Raw genomic sequence first — 22,225 nt, 5'->3', positions numbered from 1 at the left:
AAATCTGACATTTTGACAAATGTGCCGATTCCCGACTACCTAAATGACTAGATTATATTAAGCCTTGGAATTAAACTATAGCAGACGACATGAAAATAAAGAAATAAGTGAACTATATTTTCGAGCCAACTTACGCATGTACCTTGTGTAAAACTACGCGAAAGTAACTCTCCGCCGCGGCATAAGACCAACTCTTCCCGTCGCTCTACAAGGGGGACGGAAATCTTGAATCGACTATGGGGGAACTCATTTTTCACGTTGCGGTTTAGGCTTCTCGTTCTTCACTTTCTGGTTATCTATGCGCTTTTGCTATCTCGAACGACAGAATATTCTGTATATACTCTGTTACAACGTCAGTTGTCAGCACGCGCAAAGCTGTTTCTCTATGTAACGTAGCTTTGTACGTGCTGTCAAGAGACAAAAAAACTTCAGGATCTTCAGGATTTAAAATATCCGCAATTTTTTAGCTCGAGTGCACGGACCTCTAGGCCTTAGTTTCAAATACGTGTAGTAGGCTGTAGGTAATTTCACACGTATTTGAAACTAAGGCCTAGAGGTCCGTGCACTCGCGCTAAAGAACTCGCCGATATTTTAAATCCTGAAGATCCTGAAGTTTTTTGTCTCTTGACAGCACGTACAAAGCTACGTTCCATGGAGAATGAGCTTTACGCGTACTGACAACCGACGTTGTAACAGAGTGTATACAGAATATTCTGTCGTTCGAGATAGGGAGTTGCCTATCCTGTAGAGTGAAAACAAATTTCCTCACGCGCATTCTTTATCCATGGTATGTTTCTATACTCGGTTTATAGTAACTCTTAAAACGCAAATTAGAAACGGCCGCCAGGGCTCCAATCTAGTTTCATCAAGGTTTAATAGTCGCCCCTCTCAGATCTCCCTTTTCATCACAAAAACCCGTCAACTTTGCGGTTCAATTATTATTATGTTCTTTCCCTCCCCGTATCGTCTCAGCTGTAGCCCGTTTATTCAGCAAAAGTTCATCCATTGTGTGTTTACCCGCGGGAAATACCTGAAGTTCTAAAAAAGCGCGCGTAAACGCGGGCGATTCAACTAAGGCCCCCTCCTCTGGAGATACACTTAGGAATTTTTTCAACCTATATTTTTTCCCGGTTTTTTTCTTCCGCGGGGAGAAGAAATTTTCTTAAATCCTCAATATGAAAGTTGAGGAAATATCCAGACATTCTTCGGCCACAGAGTCGAGTTCTTCTTCAGTCGGTCCAGTCGAATTATCGAGCTGGTTAATCGGAAGATTATTAGTTATGGCAAAGACTTGTTTTGCATGGTCCGGTCTTACGACCATTGGACACGTGATTACGCTTGTGTTACTCAAAATATGGAGCGTGCTCAAAGCTATCTGGGATTTCTTAGTAATTGTGCATTACACTGGAGAACGAGATTTAAAGTAAGTTAACCATTTTTTTATCATTTTAAGTAGATCGTCTTGGATGTCGCGTTAATTAGGTTTAAGAATGTTGAAATTTAAGTGTGTTATCTGTTAAAGGTTTTTCTAAGTCACAGTATAAGTTAAACCCTTAAAATTCGTATGTTATTAGTTAATTAAACCAATTATTGGTTAAAATATGGATAGCAGAAAATTGCAAATATTTTTAGTTGTTTTTCAATACCGTGTTTTGTAAATCAAAAGCAATTTTATCTGGTCAAACCACTTGTGAAGGAAAAACCTTCAGACATCTCAAGGATTTAATACAAGTGTTTTTATTCTGCGTTGAAATTAAAATAAGGCGTTTATAAAACATTCATTCAACTCACGAAATACGTTATTTTTCAATTAAACGAAGTCAATAAGTTGAACTCTACACAAGTCTATTTTGTGAAGTCCCTATAAGTGAGATATAAGCAATGCTTTTAAAACCCATAAGAACTTACGCTTTTGTGCACGACAGGCTTTATTATTGCCATACATTTTAGCGTGAATAATCTTTCAGTTAACTGTGAAATGTAACCCGTTACACCTTGAAAAGAAATTTTTTTTCTACGTAAAAAACCTTGCATGGGGTCCCGTTACAACCCCTCACCCCAACTTCCCAAGATAGAAAATAACCCCCCATTCGTCATGTTTGAGAGAGCCCATCTTACGAGGGATCCAACACTAAGATCAGTTGGTTTCGAAAATCAACATATTTGAACTCTCACAAAGTAATAACAAAATTCCGAGAAAATTGCAACTATAACAAATTTATAAAAAGCCTTTCTAGTAGTTCAAAGTTTAGGTTTTTTTCAAGCCCTCTTTGAGTCAGCTTGGTCATGTACTGATTCAAACTGAACTTCTTGCATTTCTCTCTGCAATGTCCTGGCAGCACTTAGACAATGATAATTAAAATTAAGTAATATCAGGGACATTTGTTGTTAGGCTTGAATAATTAAGAAAACCCACTTTCCAAATGTTAATAAACGTAGAAAGTTTTTAAAATTCCAAACACGTAAAGAGTGTTGTACCCCTCGACCGTGTTTATCTCTCTCGAGTCCAACCCTACCAACAGTTCAAACATTTAGTGGGGTAATTTTCATGCACGCCTGCTAGAGCAGGTTTATTTTCTTTTAACAATGGCATCCCTCCTACCCTTGAAATCTTGATCTATTGAGTCGCTTTTTGACTTTTCTTCAATTGTAATGGAGGGACCTGTCATTCTTCTCGAGAGCTTAGAGTAGATGAAAAGGCTCAGGAATTTCGGGCATCTTAAAACGAGGGGAATTAATTTTTCTTTACATCTTGGAGAAACCACTTTGGGGTCGAATATAGTATATATTTTATTTCTCTCTTAAAGTTTCCTCGGTTCGGAAACCTCCGATGACTTTGAATTTTTTTTATTTGAGATGAATTTTTTTGTTGATTTATTCAAAGGGGAAAACCAAACGAGATGCGAATGTTTTACATATCTAACCGTCTTCACGTCAAATATATATTTTTTCTTTGAATTTAAATAATATTGCGGTTTGATATATTTCAAAATTTCCAAGGAAAGTATTTTAAAAATTGCGTTTTTCCGGATATGGATATTGCATGTACAGTTTTTAGTTCAGTTGGGGGTCACTTTCACCATAAGTTCATAAGATATGTTTCCTCCATAAGTTTGTCACTGGTTACAAACTGGAGCGTGACATGAAGTTAGTGAGGTAGGTCATAGATTCGAGGTAAAGCGACGCCTGGATCTGTTGTGAGAAGCTGCAAATTTGGGCTTAGTACAGACTAGATGGACTGCAAAATTAAGCTCCGAGTGTAGTTAATCAATCCTCGCTTGTCGTTCTCCCTCGAACTAGCTCTAGCTAGCTGTAAGTCTCTAGCGTTACGAATTAAGTATAGGTAGTGTCATACTTATGGAAGGAATATATCTTATAAACTTATGCTTGAACTAAGATTTACAGTTGAGGGTACGGATTTGTACATCGATTACACTGAGTTATAATTAAATTTATATTAAGAAACTGAAAGATAACAATTTGTTATAAGGGTAACCCGTTAAACACTCCAATCATAACTTGTAAACGGTGTCCCAGACTCCCAGATGTCAAAATGTTATAAAAATTACATTTTAGACTCATAATCGCCCATGTAACCATTAAATTGTCCTATAATTACCATTTTTTGAACACCCTGTACAAGCCAGCAAAGATAAACCACCCTCGTCTTAAGCATTTTCCACAAAACGAAATTTCATATTTTAAATATGCACGTTTTAAACCAAAAAGAAAATATTCAACAGGCGTAACCCTTGATTCTTCAACTTTGTTGGGAGATTTTTATCTAGGGCACATTTTACGGTTTTAGATTTTTTTCTATAGAGTTAAAATATGGAATAATAGAGATAGCGTTTTTACTAAGTTAGTTCCTCCCCAAAACATTTATTTCAATGAATATACAGAGTAATGGCACTAATCCTTAACTACCCATTGAGCATAATGTAGTCAAAGGCAAAGAAGTGCTACTACTCTATAGAAGATTCGTACGACGAATAATTAACTTTCTCTAAAAACTAAAGGGGGTGGGAAGCAAGTTATAATTTTTCTCTTCCGATTTTATTTTATTTTTTCCTGCCTGGCCCCGGTGGTGGTGGTCAACTTCCGGGTACGACTATCACCGAATGGTTCCGAAGGTATACAAAGAGTTGTCCCTCTCTATCGGGAAGTACTTTTTAACTTTAATCTCACTCAAACTCGTTTTATTCTGAGTTGTAGTAGTAGTGGTAGAGTTAGAAAAATTCGGTTTTTTTCTCTCTTATGTCTTGGGTATTATAATGAAGGCGTTTTATAGAGCTAGTTTAGGTCGGTCGGAATTTTCCGGAAGTATGGTTTTTGTGGTACATTCGCCATAATTTTATATGTATATTTTAGGCTAGGAGGATTTATACAATTTACACAAGGAGACGAGGCTATTTGGAGGGCAAAGTACGTCTGCACTATTGTTCTCCTCCTTGTGTAAATGGTATGAATCATCATAGCCTGAAAACTATGTATTTATATTTTTATATTGAATTTTATTTTGTAAAAATTAGTGTTTCATCATAAGAAATCATATGATTTATGTTTAAAAAATTGTCAGTCCTTTAGAAGTCATTTGAAGTATATATATTAGGGGTCAAAGGTTACCTCTATACTGTACCTATATCGAAATTAAACTAACACATTTTCGCACAAAATTAAGTAATACATAGTTCAGACTAGGGTTGATACCATTTACACCATGCAGGAGGCCAGGCTATTTGGTACTGCACACTTTGTCCGCCAAGTAGCCTGGCCTCCTGCCGTGTAAATGGTATCAACCCTCCTTGTCTGAATTAAACTGTATTGTTTTAAATATAAACCAATAATTTCTTGTTGGAATTTAAAATTACCCAACACCTATAGTATATTTTCAAACTTATAAACAATATAAATATAGCTAACTGATGTGGAAAATACGTTCCGAGTTGTGATTCAGTTTAGAAAACCCCTGGAAAGTTTTAGTAAATACTGTTTTCAAGCGCTTTGTTTACGTGTACATTCACTGAAAAGTGAAAGTGTCAAATAAATTACGTATTATGCGCAAACGACGAAATTGCTTCTGAGAATTTAAATGCAATTACGTTTAACTTAAATCCCCTATACAGGTTTTATAATACCTCTTTTCTTATTTTGAATAAGGCATGCAGTTTAAGTTTTAAAATATTACCCTTTGTTTGCGAGTGATTTTCATAAAAAGAACGTTATTTATAACCAGTCTGATTTTAAATCGTGACTTGTTTTGATGACGAAATTCGAAAATAAAATATGTTAGTGGTGATTGTGAACAAACAACATTCGAGTATTTTGAAATACGCTTAAAAGATATATTTAGTTAGGTTTATATTTTTTAAACGTCTGAATATTTTCGAGGGATTCGAACTTGTGTGTGTGAATTGAAAAACATGGCATTGTTTTCAATGATATGAAATTATTTTTAAATTGGATAAAAAAGAAATACCGCTGAACAAACAGAACTTTTATCAAATGTTAATTCAAACCCTTTAATTTAACAGTTCTAACTCGGCTTGATTGATAAGGTATATCTAACCAACCCTCGACTTAAATAGGTCATAGTTTAAATATCAGTCAGCTTTATCAATAAAGATATTTCATAAATAAGTGATCATCGTAGTTTGAAAAAAATGCCTATTTTTAAGCCTAAACAACCCTTTTGATGGCTGATAGTTTTATGATGGGTTTTATTTAACCTCAACTTGTGCCCTGGGCTTAAGAAATCTCTAAAAGTTAATACCCCAAAACAACCAACCCCCTTAAACATTTGAGGTTTAATTATCTGGGGAAATTTTCGTCTGGATTCGAAAAACAAAGTTATTGAAGAGGTTTTTTACCTTCTCTATAAAATATATTGTAAAGTCAAAAAAAGTAGTTTTGATTTTAAATTCAAAAATGCCTTGGGTTCTATAAATTTTCGAGCCCGGGTTTTTTTTTTTGTTTTTGGCACTTGAATATTTTAATTAAAGTACTTCATCTTATCATTAAGATCATATTTTATGTAGTGTAATTATTAATTAACTTAATTTTTTTCAAGGTCGGTGATTAGGGGGGTCTATATATTCAAATTAATATTTTGACTTGTTTATTGCTGATGTCGAGTTATTTTTAATTGAATTTTAATATTACAAGTTTTTTTTAATTATCTTATTTTTTTTTTGGCAATTTTTCAACACTTTTACCATTAATCGGTTGAAATAAATTGCTGTTTATTACAAGTTAACTTGCCAAAATAATCAGGTTCTAAAATTCATTTTAAATGCCGATAATTGCCGGTTGGGGATGTATTTCTTGGCACTATTAATGTAATCGTTTTATAATATGTTTTGATCGGTGCTTGAATTTTTAAATGCAGAGAGTTTTAATAATCGTTAATTTATGATGCTGGGACGTTAATTTGACCCTGTTCGACTGTGGTTGTATTTGTGGTGGTAAAACTTTCTTTAATTTGTTTTTAACTGACAGCGGGAACTACCCATTTTTCTTAATATTGCTAGTCATGACCACAATATGAGTAAACATAAACACATAAACTGAAAAACAATTCTCTTGAAAAAACCCCAATTTTAATCTCAAATATCAACCAAATTCAAAATTGTTACTGTACTCTTGATAAAGATGACTTTTAATATAATAGTGGCTGTGTCACTCTATATTAACTTCAAGAACTCTTTTAGTACCAACTGAACCCACTTGTAATTCTGCTATCATATCAGAAAAACCTAAAAAACATTTCCGAAATTTGATATTGTTTTCCAGATGACTCAAATACTCAAAAGAGAATTTCATCAAAACGTTGCACAGCTTCGATTAGAACTATTGAAATAATTAAAAGTAATTTTTGTTGAGCACGATGTACTCAAAGATGTGAAACGTATATTGAAAAGGGGAACTTGTTAACATATATTTTCATTTAACAGGGTTCATACAAACCTGAAAAAATCAGGGAAATAAATAGTTGACAAAGACCTCAGGGAAATTTATAATTTTTTAGTAAAATTCTGGGAAATCAGGGAAATTTGCGTCAAACAGGGGCCGAGCAATTAAGCAAAATGTTCAAAAACATAGCCCCCTCCATAGGAATAGCATTAGACTATACTCTGGAGGCTCATAACTCTGGTTCTACTAGAGATACGGGGATGTCCTTTGAGTATGTTATAGTCCAATTTATCCCCCCCCCCTCCTTCGTTAACATTTGCTCCATAGGATACTCCATATACGGGAAAAACCTGGAAAACTCAGGGAAGTATATGGGGAAAGCCTGGAAACCTCAGGGAAATTTGTTTTCCAAAAGTTGTATGAACCCTGTTTAAATACTATTTCAAAATTTGGAAAACGTTTATGAAGGTCGTGTGATGAGATAACCAGACTTCTCTTGTCATTGCACTTAATGAACGAACTTTGGAGTTCTTGTCAAAGAGATATAGTATCTTCAAAGACGCCCCTAGATAAATTTGACGTTTGCCAAAAAGAAAAAAAACCCTTATTTATTTTTGTCTTATCATCATTAATAATTATTATGAATCTGGTCTGGGAATTTAATAATTACGCGTAATGTTATCACGCATTCAATATAGTAACTTAAGTTCTTCCTTCCAAACCCTGAGGAATGTGAAAGTAATTCAAGATGCATAGCAATTAAGTTCACTTGCACTTTTGACTGAATTTAGATAAACTTATTTATTATTTATGTCTCAGGACGTATGCACTAGTGAAATTTCGCAGACACCCCTATAGTATAGTACGTAAACAAGTAAATGATTTTTTTTCTTCAAACATCCTGCGGAAGTATATCTTAAATTTGATATGCGACTTTGGTTGAAATTAGGGTCAAAGTTCAAAACGGTGCCTCAAATAGAGAGTGGGCGGACTGTTTGTGTTGCCAGTATGTATTTGTGAGTGCAATTCAACCTTTATCTTCAACAGACAGACTGAAGAGATAGGATTCTGTTCGATTCAGTTCAAATCCATATAGATGCTCTAATAACATATTACTGGCAACATTGAATCGCGGGTAAATTTAAGGAAAGGGGGTTGTGGAAATTTCTCTAGACACTTTAGTGAAGTTTAGACATTTTTTGAATTGACTAATGTGAAATTGGAGGCTTAAATTTCCGGATGTAAATTTATGAAAAGGGGTTGTGGAAATTTCTCTGTAGCCCCTTTTAGTAAGATGTAGACATTTTTATGAATTGACTAATGTGAAATTGGAGGCTTAAATTTCCGGATGTAAAAATCGTATGTTTCCGATCCAGGTGTAACTATTCAGTCAGTACTAACTAAAACTAAAAAGCCCTTATTATTTATAATACTTTAACTGATATCGTATGTTTATGGCGTGATTTTGCGCTACATAATTACTCACTTAAGGGCGTATTATCAACAAGATTTCGTTTCCAGACTTTCTAAGTACACCGCGGAAGGAGAAGTAAAATGAGATTCCGTTATCTCCGGAAGTTACTTTTGAACTAGCTCTACAGATTAAAAAGGACTTAACGTAATTTTCCCTTAAGCTTAGTAATTATATAATACATTGTCGTAACACATTTAAAGCATAGTTTGGTCTAGAAACAAAAAAGGAATGATATCTGAAAGACTCTATTGTCCGAAACAAGTCTACCATAAATAATATTGCCTTAATTTAGTACCAGAATGAATGGACAGCACCAGATTTTATTTTACTACATCCCCCTGATCATGTATAGCTTAAAACGGAAGTAATTTCTTCGGACTTGGGGCCACTTCCATACATGATATAAGGCATTTAATATTATAACAAGCTATTTTTTCCCGGTTTCAAACCATCTCAATTGAGTCTTGATGATGAAGAGCCAGGTTTGAATTTAGTATTTATTTCCTTGTATCTATCAGTCCTCGTGAAATGTCATGCCAAAATACTTTAAAACGTTTCAATATGAAAATCTAAAGTGTTTTAATAATGAAATCTTTCAAAATTTGCATTTGAAAATAATTACTTAGGACTTTCATTTTACCCTTAATTGTTTCAGAAGCTTAGTTAGAAACAAAATAAGTACCAAAAACCGGTTTCGCCAAACCGTTAAAGATTTAATTATCAAGATAATGATCATACTTGTAATGATTATGAGATTTCGGTCTCCATTATCTCAAAAAATAAATAAGCATTCAAAATACTGTGACAATTAAGACAAACAATTACTTTCGAATATACCTGACCTTGTGGTTCTATTTCTTATAGTTCTATATTTAGAAATTGAAATTGATGTAGTACTTGATGTATTTGTCTTCCGGCAAGGTCGAGGTTTGTACTTCAATACATGCACGTATCACACAAATCAAGGGCGAGACAAAAAACGATCTTAGCTATCAAATGTTTCGTACAGATTTTATACAGAACGAGGAAGTTAACCGAAACTAAAAACTTGTATGTGTTGAGAAAGTTTTTCGTATATTCGTTAATTGAAAAATGAGGTCAGGTTATTTGGAAAACAGGTATATCGAGAACTCATTTAAGAACTAAAAACGTAGTTCAAAATAGAGTTTTTGGGATGTAGCTCCGTGATGTCAAGTTTTCCCCTCAATTTTGCCCATAACGACCCATGCAATGGGGTAACCTAACGTTCTTAGAGGCATATTGGGGTTCTTGGTTAAATACAGTAGCACACACGCGCCTCCAGTACTATTTTTGGATCTTTTATTTGAATCGATCATCGCTTAAATGTGTTTTTTATTTTTTGTTGTAAGACTGGAATTAAATTTAAATAACTTTGGCGATATGCTAATCGCATTCTAATTCCCTGTACGTACACTGGTAATCATTTTAGCATTGTCAAGATTATTATAAAATCTTTAAAGAGCACGCCATAAGTTTATAACGTATGTTTCATAAGTATGACACAACTTGTAGTCTTCGTAATGCTAGAGACTTACAGTTCGAGCTAGTTCGAGAACGACAAGCGAGAATCGACTACACTCGGTTAATTTTGCAGGCTTCCATCTTATTATTTAGTCTGTACTGTCACTGAGTCTTTGACAGAACCTCACCAGGCGTCGCTTTACCCTGAATCTATGACCTGCCTCAATCACTTAATGACAAGCTCCAGTTTGTAACCAGTGACAAACTTATGGTAGGAACATATCTTACGAACTTATGATTACACGTAAACAATTAATTTTACGCTACCGGATTTCGGCACCAAAATACAATAAGAGTCCATTAGTCCACTACCTTTTGACTGTTTGAATCTAACAACAGAGTCCCTTTGAGAAAGACTCTTTTCACATGAATGCGTCCAGTTACTCGGTTTACTCATGTAGTCTATTTTGTATTTTACTCTTAACCTCGATGTCTACCGTAGATAATTGAGATTTAAACGCGCGTTACAAAATTGCCTTTCTTTCGAATTGTCAACCTGCGGGTTACCACCAGTCCACCACCGTGTTTAACCGATGTCATGGGAAATTAACCAGAACTATTTACGTCATTAATGAGCCATCGTGGCGGTTACCCTATACTACCTCCCAGAACTGAAAATGTTTTTGAAGAGACTTTCGGTTTCGGAAATGACCGGGGGACTTCCTGTAGTTCATAAAATTTAGTTCCCCCTATTTTTATATTAGTATTTTTTTTTTTTTACAATAGGCCTTTATAGAAAGTTCTAAAGGAATTATGGGTACTTGTCCCCTCTTGTAGTTCAAACTGAGTCAGTTCAGTTCAGCCAGTTTTGTGTTATAAAAAACACGAACTGGAGGCAAGATTTGGAGAGATAAAGCCGACTGATAAAATGGTTCTTCGTTTGTGTTTATCTACTTTAAGCCAGCAAATCTTATTCATATTTTGCCGAACTATTCTAATGTTGATATTTGATACTCGTATGAATTTATAATGATTAGATCTAACGTAAAGTATATTTATTTAAGAATTTTGATCTAAGCCTTGGTTGTTGAGTTTAGTGACGTCACTTCCGAGAGAATTTTGGTGACGTATGGCTGTTATAATGCGCAGGCGCGGCGGGACAAATCAACAAGGTGCGCAAGCCGTAAAAACTTTCTATAAAGGCCTATTCAATTCTATTTTATCTGTTGAAATTGAGGACACGATTTTAACTATACCGTGCATAGCCTTAAAACATTAACGAGACGATACCCATCTTGTAGCTCGAGGTCATGATTTAACTTTGTGAAAGCGAAACCGACCTCTCTCATGTCTCATCCCCCCCCCGTTAATGTTAAATGATTGCAATATACACCACCACTACCACCACCGGATCTGAGATAAAACAGAAAGAAAGAAAAAAATAGGAACAAGGAAATGTTTTCGGCTTCTTTGTTTGTGATGAAAAATGTGGACAATTTTGAACTCAACTGGTATGGTTGTGGTTGCCCGAGGTACATTTGATATAATTTTGGTATAACAACTTTTAATATTTATTGAGCTCGTGAGATATAAAAATTAGTCAGTAATACACGGTTTTTGTTTAAATCTAGATTTAGAATGTGCATTGAATTTTAAACACTTTTATTCATTCTATTTCTGTCCTCAAAGTATAGATTAGTGGCTCCCTGTGTTATATAACCATAAAGGTCAATACTGTCGATGGTTTGGAACTGCCATTCCCTCTCAGAATAAATTCAAATTGGTTTTGAGCAGTTTTGCGTGAAAGTTATTCGTTTTTGATTTTTTTTTGTTATCTAATTTAAAAATTGGATAATTCTGATTGCCTGACTTCACTTCAACTTATGAACTTTTGACCTAATTTACGTTTAATTGAACGATATTGGCAATAACTTATAAATAAATCTGAGTTTAGTAAATTTCTTTTATTAGCAAACTTTTGTGTGTTAACGCTAACACCTTAAGTTCTTTCCTTTTCTTATTGTTTGCAACAAACAAAGACGAATCCTTTGCAATTTTATAACAAAAATCCCTCAATAGAATTTCCCCATTAATTTTTTTTTTAATATGAGTTACGTATTTTTTGTGGTATTGTTAAAGGGAAGTTGAAATACAAAAATAATGCGCAGGTATTATTTTTAACATTAGAATCAAATATAAATTAACTCTAAATTCTTTTTCACTCTCCCTTTGATATTAAAACGGGACCTGGTAAATTACCTGTCTTTTGGAGTGCCTCGTAATTATAGAAGAACTCGAATATTACCTCAAAAATAGCTCGCGCTCCTGTAGCTAAATTAACTGCAAACCTCTTATAGATATAGTTAAGTATATGTGGTTTATAGGAAACAAAATCTGTGAATACGTATTTTAGGTACTTGCCCTAATGCTTATAGAACACTACTCGGCACTTTTTTTAAATTCCGATTTCAAATCAGTGGGAAACGTTATTTCCTTTCAGTTTAGTTTATTTGTTCCTTACGAGGAATCTTTATGAATATGTAACAACTTATTTGGGTACAAATATAAATCTACATGTACATGTACCCTTTTTATACGTAATTTGTAACGCTTTAGTAATCAATTTATTTATGGGTTTAAATGTTTGTAATTTACTTTCAATTTTATTAATATATTATATTATATTTAATTTTGTAAAGAAATCTAGTGAACGTTTTTGAGCAAGGAGGATTAAGAAAAGAGTGGAAATAGGTTTTTTTTTGTAGCTTAAACGAATGGAAATTAAATTATTTACCCTGTGAAAAATTTATTTTTAAAATACTTAAACGCTATAAAACCTATCTTATTTCCACTCCATTTTAATCTATTTGCGAAATTACAAAGTCCCTGATTCCTGAGATAATATACAAACCACATAAATTGTTCAATCAGTTGATTAGGAGTAAAAAGTGTAGGGGTTATCTCTGCACTTCAAATCCAGTAAAGTTGGAGCTGAGTTAGTTACCCTTGTTCTAGATAAGTTATTAAGCAATCCGTTTTAGTTTTGGTATTTAAATAATATTATGCCTATATTTTCAATGTTGCTGTAATTTTAGTTACTAAACACTCTTACGTTGTTATACAATGTACAAGGTCTTTTGATTTAGATCGTCGTAGCCGTGAAATCATTTTCTCCTCGCTTATAAATGTGTTTTCTAAGGATACTTGAATTAGCAGTCCTTGTTTTTAACGAGATTTATTCGTGACTAGAATTTAATTTCAAGATTGTTTTTTTTTTGTTTTTGTATTTTTTTTACAAGAATTGAGTAATAATACAGGTTTTTTATTTAAAGATTTGTTTTTAATATTTCGTTGAAGCAGCTCGGCGTTCATTTCAAATGAGTTTTGAATAAAAAAATATATATCTATATATGTATATAAATTTATTCTGGGTTTCTTCCAAGGTTATTAATTACGTACGAAATATATCTTCAATTTATGCAAATTATTAGCTTGGAATTGAAATAATACCAAGTCGAAAAATAAAAAGTTATAATTAAAATGCTACTACTTTCGTTAAGGTGTTTTTCTAAAACGATTTATCAAAATGAGCTTATGTATATAATTTACGATGCTGTCCAAAAGGAGAAATATATTCTTCGATTTTCAAATAACGAAACAAATTTATTATTAGCTTAATTGTTAAAATATATCAAATTAAACTCTACACTAACTTCTTCATTATAATGCTAATAATTATAATTTCCCTTAATTGTTTTACAGTGGATTAATACGTTTGTTGAAATCAAAATACCTGATATGGCAATGTAAACGACATAACTACAGAGTTTGCGATCTATTTGAATTGGCAGTTAAGAAGCATCCCGAAAAGTTATGTTTACTCTCAGACGAAACTCAATGGACTTATACTCAGGTAATGAACGTCTTAATTACTTTGCGTTTATTGAAAATATAGTGTTTAAGTTGCTGTGAATCAGTAGATCAAAGCGGTGACACTGCGGTAGATCGTTGTTTTGTTATTTATTTCTAAGTTTAAACCCGAAGCACGTTGCTTTGTGCGTGTTTGTGGGAACAATTTGGAAATAGGCCAGCGCTTTAAACTGAGTCAAGGGCATAAGGAAGAAAAACACGTAGCGTGTAATCAAAGATTTAATAAAGTCAGAGCGGTTCGGCTAAGCATTGCGAAGTGAAAATTAACTTTCACACACAAATATACTTCCTTATTAGAGTACTTGTTTGAAAATTAAAAACTTTCCCCTTATCCGTGCCACTTTGACTTGATTATGCAGTTTGTTAAGTTAGAAATAGATTAACGCAGAAGTTCTCATCGTAATAGTGTCATCATAAGATATGTTCCATAATTATGACACTATCTATACTTCGTAATGCTACAGACTTACAGTTCGAGCTAGTTCTAGAACGACAAACAAGAATTGAAGTCCAACACTCGGTGGTTAATTTTGCAGCACTTCCATCTAGTCCTATTTAGTCTGTACTGAACCTTTGATGCAGCGCCTGACCAGGCGTATGTAGCTTTACCTTGAATCTATGACCTACCTCACTCACTTCATGACAAGCTCCAGTTTCTAAGTTACCAGTGAAAAACTTATGGAACATATCTTATGAATTTATTTATGGTGTCATGGTATGAGAAGGAAAGATGTGATGTTGCGCTTAACTTCCGATTAATTTAGATCCGAATAATTTGAGAAATTTACATTTACTTCCTGAATCGAAGATACACCTTACCCTATATATCTCTTTGCTTCCAAATTAAATAATCCGTATCCAATTAATAAAATGAAACATTATATTAATTTTAAAATTAAATGTCTATAAATTTGATTAAGTAAGTATGAGTGATTAAGCGGAACTTATATTTTACTATATTTTTTTTTCACTACCTTGAATTGTTACTATTTTATTTTCTTTTCAAGGAAAACCGTTGTTAATCTGACAATAAATATTTTAATTTTGTTCTTGTGATGTGTTTTAATTAAACGAAACGTTGCACGCAATTCTTGTCTTGTGTTAGGTCGAAGAGTACGCCAACAGAGTTGCCAACTGCTTTTCCGAACTGGGTTTCATGCCCGGCGAAGAAGTGGCCATCTTTATGGAAGGTCGTCCAGAATACGTCGCTTTATGGTTGGGTCTCTCCAAAATCGGGGTTGTTCCCGCTCTAGTCAACACCAACCAACGTCTCGAACCTTTGGCTCATTCCATTACAGTTGTCAATAGTAAAGCCGTCATCTTCGGATGCGAATTAGTTGATGGTAAGTCCTCAATGACACATTTTCATATCACCTACGTCTAAGAACACCTAGAGCTCTTTACCTTGTAAAATGACATGCGGTCTGAAATGTACTTTATCAAACCTTTATGTACACTAGTGTGTGTGTGTGTGTGTGTGTGGTGTTTTTGTAAGTCTAAGTACATCATGGTACTGTACCAATGGATTGTGGCTAGCTGGATAAGTTTATCTGTCACAACCTGAAATCGTTTCGTCTTAGCTTTTGATTGGATAAGCTAGATTTCTGACGTCCCAAAGTTAACTTGTATTTATTTTGGCCTGAAAATTAAACATATTAGCATATCTTAATTCCGGGAACGCAATTTGTGTAGGTCCAAGTACTTCGTACCATTATCTATCACACCCTAAAACTGTTTGACTTTATCGTTTTAAACTAAGTGTGTTTTGGCGTCCTGAAGAAAGTTTTATTTTACTATGTACCTACAGCTCTTCTTTTACCATTTCATTTCCAATGATTTGAAGCCTTTTTTTTATAATAAAAATAAATTTTAATTTTTAATCAACCTTGAATAATTTATTACTTTCAGCCATTCGTGATGTGGCTCCTTTAATCAAAGAGAGGTCGAATCTAAAGTTCTTTTGCGTGGGTAACTTTGATGCTTCCTCCGTTGCTGCCCAATCCCTTGATAACTTACTACAAGAGTCTTCAATTGATAAACCTAATAATGGACATAAAGGAAACTATACTGGTAAACCTTCGTTCATTCTTAATTTATTAAAATTAATTTTAAACTTAAGGTTTCGTTATAAAAATAAATTTAAAGACGAAATGGTATTTTTTTTATTTCAGATCGTCTGTTCTACGTTTACACTTCGGGTACCACTGGGTTACCAAAAGCTGCCATCATAACTCACAGCAGGTAAGATTTAAATATATATTTTTTAATCAAAAAAGAATTTATTTTTCAATTCAAATCCTGAATTCTTAAGAAGAATTCAAGTACATTAATTTTTTTATTTTTGAATCGTGAGGCATATAATTTTTTTCTGCCACCAATGAGATACGTCTTAAATTTTATCAAGTGACGTCTTTTAATTTTACGTCTTGTGTTACAAGGAAACTAGAAACTTAATTGTAATACAGTCCTGACTGAAAGATTGATATCAAATTATAGGTACATGCAAAACGGATTAAATTTAAAAAAATAACTATAATTTTGGCCTTGAATAAGGTTTTCTTCTAAACCTTTTATTAAAAACGAGTGCAGTTGAGAAAAATATAGTAATGGCACCTTCCCTGCCTTAAACTACGTAACGTTCTATTACAAGTTAACATAGTGTCATTACTTTATTAGACGTCAAACCTTAAATTAAAAAAAATTAAACATTGTGATAACGAAAACTTTTATACACGTTAATAATTTGGTGTGTCATTAACGCGTGTTTCAAAACGTGGTCTTAAATTCAAAGTTAATTTATGCATACTCTCAACCACAGAAATTAGTTCTAGATGATATGTTTAATGATAGTTTTATAATTTATTTTCATGGTATTTGTGATAGCTACAATTATAATTATTATTGCGGTTTCCTTCCTTGTCATAACTTTCCTGAACCCGTCATTTATCTAATTCTTTTCATACGTTATTATTAAGCGTAATTTTAGTAATTTCATAGTGGAAAGTTGTTTTACCCGCAATTTAAGTGAGCAGTTCTCGAATCTTTTGTTTTATTTCCCCATTCTTAGTAAAATCCATTGTCAGTTAATTATAGTTTGAAACATTATTAAATTATGCTCTACTTGGTCCCCTAACTCTAATTAAACTAAAGTGTAGTGTTGTCAGGCCCTTTGTTACTCAAGTACTGATTCAAACTGAACTGCTTGCATTTATATCTGCAATCTCTAAACTTACCAACTAACCCCTTTAGAGGAATCTGTATTTCAGTTAAACTTTTGAGTAGTGTCTAATTGGTTCGAGCTAATTTCGTTGTTAAAGGTTCATCTGGATGGGTTCCGCAATTCACAACATGTTATGTATCAAGGATGACGATGTCCTTTACACTTGCTTGCCACTGTACCATACTGCCGCCGGAATCCTGTCAGTCTGTCAAACGCTGTTGTTCGGAAACACCTTAGCTATACGACGAAGATTCTCGGCTTCGAAGTTCTGGGAAGATTGCATCAAATACAACGCTACCGTGAGAATATGCGCAAGCCTTTTTAATCAGTGTTTTAATAATTGTTTTCAGACATTTGCTTTGATACCAAAAGTATGGGGTTAGCTTTAGGTGGATAATTACTAAGCTTATTATGACATATTACTTATCCGGTTTAAGGGGCGTTTCTTGGTTTGTGAACTGCTCTTGAATAGGAGTTATTCATTGCTGGCTTTGCCCCTTATTGTAAGCATTGAGTAGGTAGGACATTCTGATAAGATTTTAAGAAAGGAAAACCTTTGTTTCATTATTGGGTCGTACTAAATTAATTTAATTAATGCGTACCTGTTAGTACTAACTAAACTCTACTGATTTCTTGAACAATCTACAATAATATTAGTAACCTACATCCGGTATGATTTACCATGGTTAAAATGCCATGAATGTCATATTTACGTGGTAATTATTTACCATTATTTCAAGTTTTAACGCAAAGCTAATTAAATTTTCAAAACAAAAGAGTGTCCGTGGATAAGCTAACACCGTGGACTTGTTTTTGTGTGCCATATATTGATTTGTTCCGTTTCGTCTGGTTGCGTCTAATGTATTTGTACTCGGATGTTGGTTGGCACGTATAGTACCAAAAAAAACGCTTGTAATATGAACCATCAATAACTATTGTATCTTGGGGGTATTACTGTAGTAAGACCCGAGTGTCTACGAGCCTTCGATAATGTTGTCAATTGATACGAGTTCAAAAAAAATTATAGAGATCCATATGGGAAGTCACGCGTGAAACACGATAGGTATCCACCACCGGTATCGCAATTGAATATCGCATTCCTCTTTCGTTTGAACTTAATTTTAATGACGATTAAAGAGGTGTTAGGGTGGTGTTTAAAATACAAGAAGTAGATTAGTAAGAACAAAATGATCACTTCGTTAAATCTACGACATTATCATTTCCGACTATCAAAACCCGAGCGTAGGTCGTGACTGTGTTGTTTAAAAAGTACTTGTATAAAACCTAAGAATATGCAAGCATATCTTAGTCTGGTTGTATTGCCGTCCGTGACTTGGGGGTTTTCTCACAACTGTTTCCGGTTCTTTCACATCACCATCAGCTAATACCGATGCAGAGTTAAATTTATAAGTTAATAGAAACATAAGACATACGTTCTCAGATTTTATATAGGTTCTCGGTATCGGACATGTAATTGTTAAATTCATTGTTCACAGTGTCTTTGGTATAGTCTATACTTAAGTAAATATTAATTCAGGATGCTTTTAGTTGTTAAATAATTTTTCAAGGTTAAAAATTCCACATAATTCCTTTTAGTTGCGTAATATTTTTGGTGATGTAATGCTTCATAGAACAACAAACAGAATTTTTTTTCTAATGGGAATTACCGTATAGTTTATCGTTTCATCAAAAGCATCAGATTGTCACTTCTAACCCATAAATTTCCGCGTTGAAACACTCCTTTTGTTTTTTAAATTCGTTACTGCACGGTTCTTTTACGAGTATATTTTTTTAATTATTGTCATTTATAAGACCTTAAGGCGTCGTTAAATTTGTTTTCGAATGTTTATCAGCGTTTCCGACATGGCCTGAATCAAGAACATTCATCTCGATCGTTTCTTCATTTTGTTTTTTCGTATTATGAAAGTACGCGATAACCCTATGGCAATATTTAATTTAATTCAACACTGTTATGAGAAGTTTGTTTTTAACGTTGAAATCAAAATAGAAAGTTTGCAACGTACAATCAAATTAAAACAATAAGTATAGACACCAACGTATGCGTACAAAAAATTTTGTATCGTTCAGTAAACCCGTGTCCTGTGAAGTGTGCTGTTGCAATGTCGAAGAAACCCCTATGGCGATATTTAATTTGATTCAACACTGTTATGAGAAGTTTGTTTTTAACGTTGAAATCAAAATAGAAAGTTTGCAACGTACAAACAAATTAAAACAATAAGTAGACACCAACGTATGCGTACAAAAAATTTGTATCGTTCAGTAAACCCGATCCGTGTCCTGTGAAGTGTGCTGTTGCAATGTCGAAGAAACGCAATTTACGAACATAGAACCAATTATATTTCAGGTCTCGCAGTACATTGGTGAAATTTGCCGTTATTTATTGGCAACACCTTACTCTGAAAAGGAAAAACAGCATAATCTTCGTCTTATGTTTGGTAATGGCTTGCGAAAAGAAATATGGAAAGAGTTTGTTGAAAGATTCGATATTAAACAAATTGGAGAACTCTATGGATCAACCGAAGGCAACGCCAACGTCAGTAAGTGTTGCAACATTGTGATTGTGAATGGTTTAACTTCTGTTGCACGTACGGTTGTGATTTAAATTGTTTTCGTGAAATTTCAGTCAATATAGACAACAAAGTAGGATCTGTTGGCTTCTTATCGCGTATTGCCCCAAGCGTTTACCCAGTCAGCTTAATTAAAATGAATCCAGAGACTGATGAACCTTTTAGGGGCAAGGATGGACTTTGCATCATTTGCAAACCAGGTAATTGCATGCGCGTGAATTACTGAAATTGTTTTAAAGTACTTAAGTCTTTAAGAACTTGTCTCATAGATGAACCCGGAGAATTTGTTGGTAAGATTTTGACAACGGATCCAATTCGTTCCTTCGATGGTTACGTCAGTAAGTCCGCCACCCAGAAGAAGGTCATATCGGACGTTTTCCGTAAAGGAGATTGCGCCTTTTTGTCTGGTGACCTTTTGGTTATGGATAAGAAAGGGTACTTGTTCTTCGTCGATAGAACTGGTGACACTTTTAGATGGAAAGGAGAGAATGTCTCAACCAGTGAGGTTGAAGGCATCATCAGTAGGGTTTTGCAAATGGCTGATTGCGTCGTCTTCGGAGTTGATGTTCCAGGTAAAGTTACTAATGTTTTCAGTATCATTTGTCAATATCTGCACCTTCAGCCATCAAATGTTGTAAAATCAATTAATAATAATAATAATATCGTATCAGGTATGGAAGGTAAAGCTGGTATGGTCGTTCTACCAGAGTCCCCCGAAGTTCAGAATATGGACCACAAAAAGTTCCTAGAAGATTTGAGAAAGTCCTTGCCCGCTTATGCCATTCCATTGTTTATTAGGGTTGTCGAAAAGTTGGAATCAACAGGTAATTTAATTGAATTGAAGTGAATTACTTTCAGTTTTACTAACTTCATCTTTATTCTGCCCGTTATCTAAATAACTTAAGGAACGTACAAGTTCAAGAAAGTTGATTTACAGAAGGAAGGATTTAACCCTAACGTTGTTTCTGACGTTATGTTCTATATGAACCCTAAAGAGGGTACTTACAAAAGGCTAGATTTAAATGCCTATGATGATATTTGTCAAGGAAAAATTAGGTTCTAAATGGTTTTAGTTAAGTTGTTTTTGTTTATTTTCCAATGAACACGCAAACAACATGAACACAATTGACATTATCACACAAAACGACAAAATTCCATTATTATTATTATTATATTTTCTCTTTTCTTAATTAATTAATTATTTTCGTACATTTTCAAATACGTTTTAGTTTTATAAAATATAATGGACAAACATTGATTTAAATTTTCCGATTTTGATGAATTAAAACTTAAGCATTTTTAAACTTTAAAATTTTACTAAGCCTACACTTTTTAGGACACAAGTTTAATTAATTAATTTAACCCTAAAGTTCAAATATAATATCTTCGTAACGTGAACTAAAAAAAAATATACTGTTGTAAATAAAATGTGTGTGTATGTATATAAGTTATGATATAACTATGCCAAAATTCCATTTTTTTGTTTTGTTTTCTTACACTATTAAACACGTTGTTTTATACTATAATAATTATAATAATAATAATAATAATAATAATATGAAGGAGCTGATTTGGCTCTTTAATATTCAAGAGTAACTTCTTTGATGTTTCTATAAGATTTAGTTTCGTACTCTTTAATGTCTTGACAAGGCATGTAAATATTGTTGCTCAATAAAACAAAACTTGTTATCATAAGTTGATAAGTTATGTTCCGTAAGTATAACGTACACTTCGTAATGCTAGAAAGACTTATAGCTTGAGCGAGAATCGACCTTATTCCTTTTCTCCGGAAGTTAGGCTTAGCTCGGGATTCATGGGGGTGAGTAACGGGCAGTCTGGGAAATAAGGATATTTTTTAAACTAGTCCTTGGGACCAGTGAGCCCCTAGCGTCCTAAATAATAAACTGGTCCCGAGGACCAGTAACCCACTCCCCCCCCCCCCCGGTTTTTGATTTAAAAAACTAGTCCAAGCAATTAATAAACTGGTTTTGGACCAGAGGAAGTGTGCTATTTCCCAGACTGGTAACGGGAGGAAATTGGTCTGTCGTCCGCTACAGTACATATTTTTGGCCTTTGTAGCAGACGACAGACCAATTTCTTCCCGTTACTCACCCCCCATGAATCCCGAGCTAAGCCTAACTTCCGGCGAAAGGGAATAAGGTGGATTGACTAGGCCTACACTCAGTTAATTTTGCAAGACTTCCATCATTCCATTTAGTCTGTACTTTGAGAGCGCCTCACCAGGCATCGCTTTACATCGAATCTATGGCCTACGTCACTTCATGACAAGCTCTCATTGACCAGTGACAAACTTATGGAAGAAACATATCTTATGAACTTATATTGTTATGAAATGCGAGTGAAGTTTGGTTTGAGTTCTGTTCTCATTTTTTTTTCAGGGAAACAACCTTGAGAAAGAAAGTGCGTGACAGTTTTGACTTATTCTCGGAAAGAAACTATAAATAATTTCAAGGGGCGGGTTTGAAATGACATTTTTATGGTTTGGAACAGGGTATTTCCTTTAAAAGAAAAATATGGTCGGGTAAATAAACCCGGTAAGCATTTTCTTGAAATATATTTTTCTGTGGCATACTGGCATTCGTATTTCCCGCGTCAGTT

The 22,225-nt window shown here is 33.9% G+C and overlaps 1 protein-coding gene and 1 long non-coding RNA gene across 2 annotated transcripts in view; one reads left to right on the top strand and one right to left on the bottom strand.

The window, feature by feature from the left end:
- Window positions 1-22,225, bottom strand: part of LOC149690502 (uncharacterized) — a 285,407-nt gene that overhangs the window by 2,169 nt on the left and 261,013 nt on the right. The window lies entirely within an intron of this gene.
- Fatp1 (Fatty acid transport protein 1) lies at window positions 820-21,301 on the top strand. The gene is made up of 11 exons (XM_089870082.1): window positions 820-1,423; window positions 13,631-13,781; window positions 14,904-15,141; window positions 15,707-15,868; window positions 15,970-16,039; window positions 17,116-17,317; window positions 19,384-19,576; window positions 19,663-19,806; window positions 19,876-20,178; window positions 20,278-20,430; window positions 20,512-21,301. Exons 1-11 carry the CDS (start codon window positions 1,176-1,178, stop codon window positions 20,667-20,669), a joined length of 2,022 nt encoding a protein of 673 aa, XP_089726208.1. The 5' UTR covers window positions 820-1,175; the 3' UTR covers window positions 20,670-21,301.

Source organism: Phalangium opilio, unplaced genomic scaffold (genome assembly GCF_054372755.1).
Source record: "Phalangium opilio isolate 3A_F unplaced genomic scaffold, DU_Popi_V2 ptg000031l_1, whole genome shotgun sequence".
Classification (NCBI taxonomy): domain Eukaryota; kingdom Metazoa; phylum Arthropoda; class Arachnida; order Opiliones; family Phalangiidae; genus Phalangium; species Phalangium opilio.
This window is presented reverse-complemented; position numbering and strand designations above follow the sequence as displayed.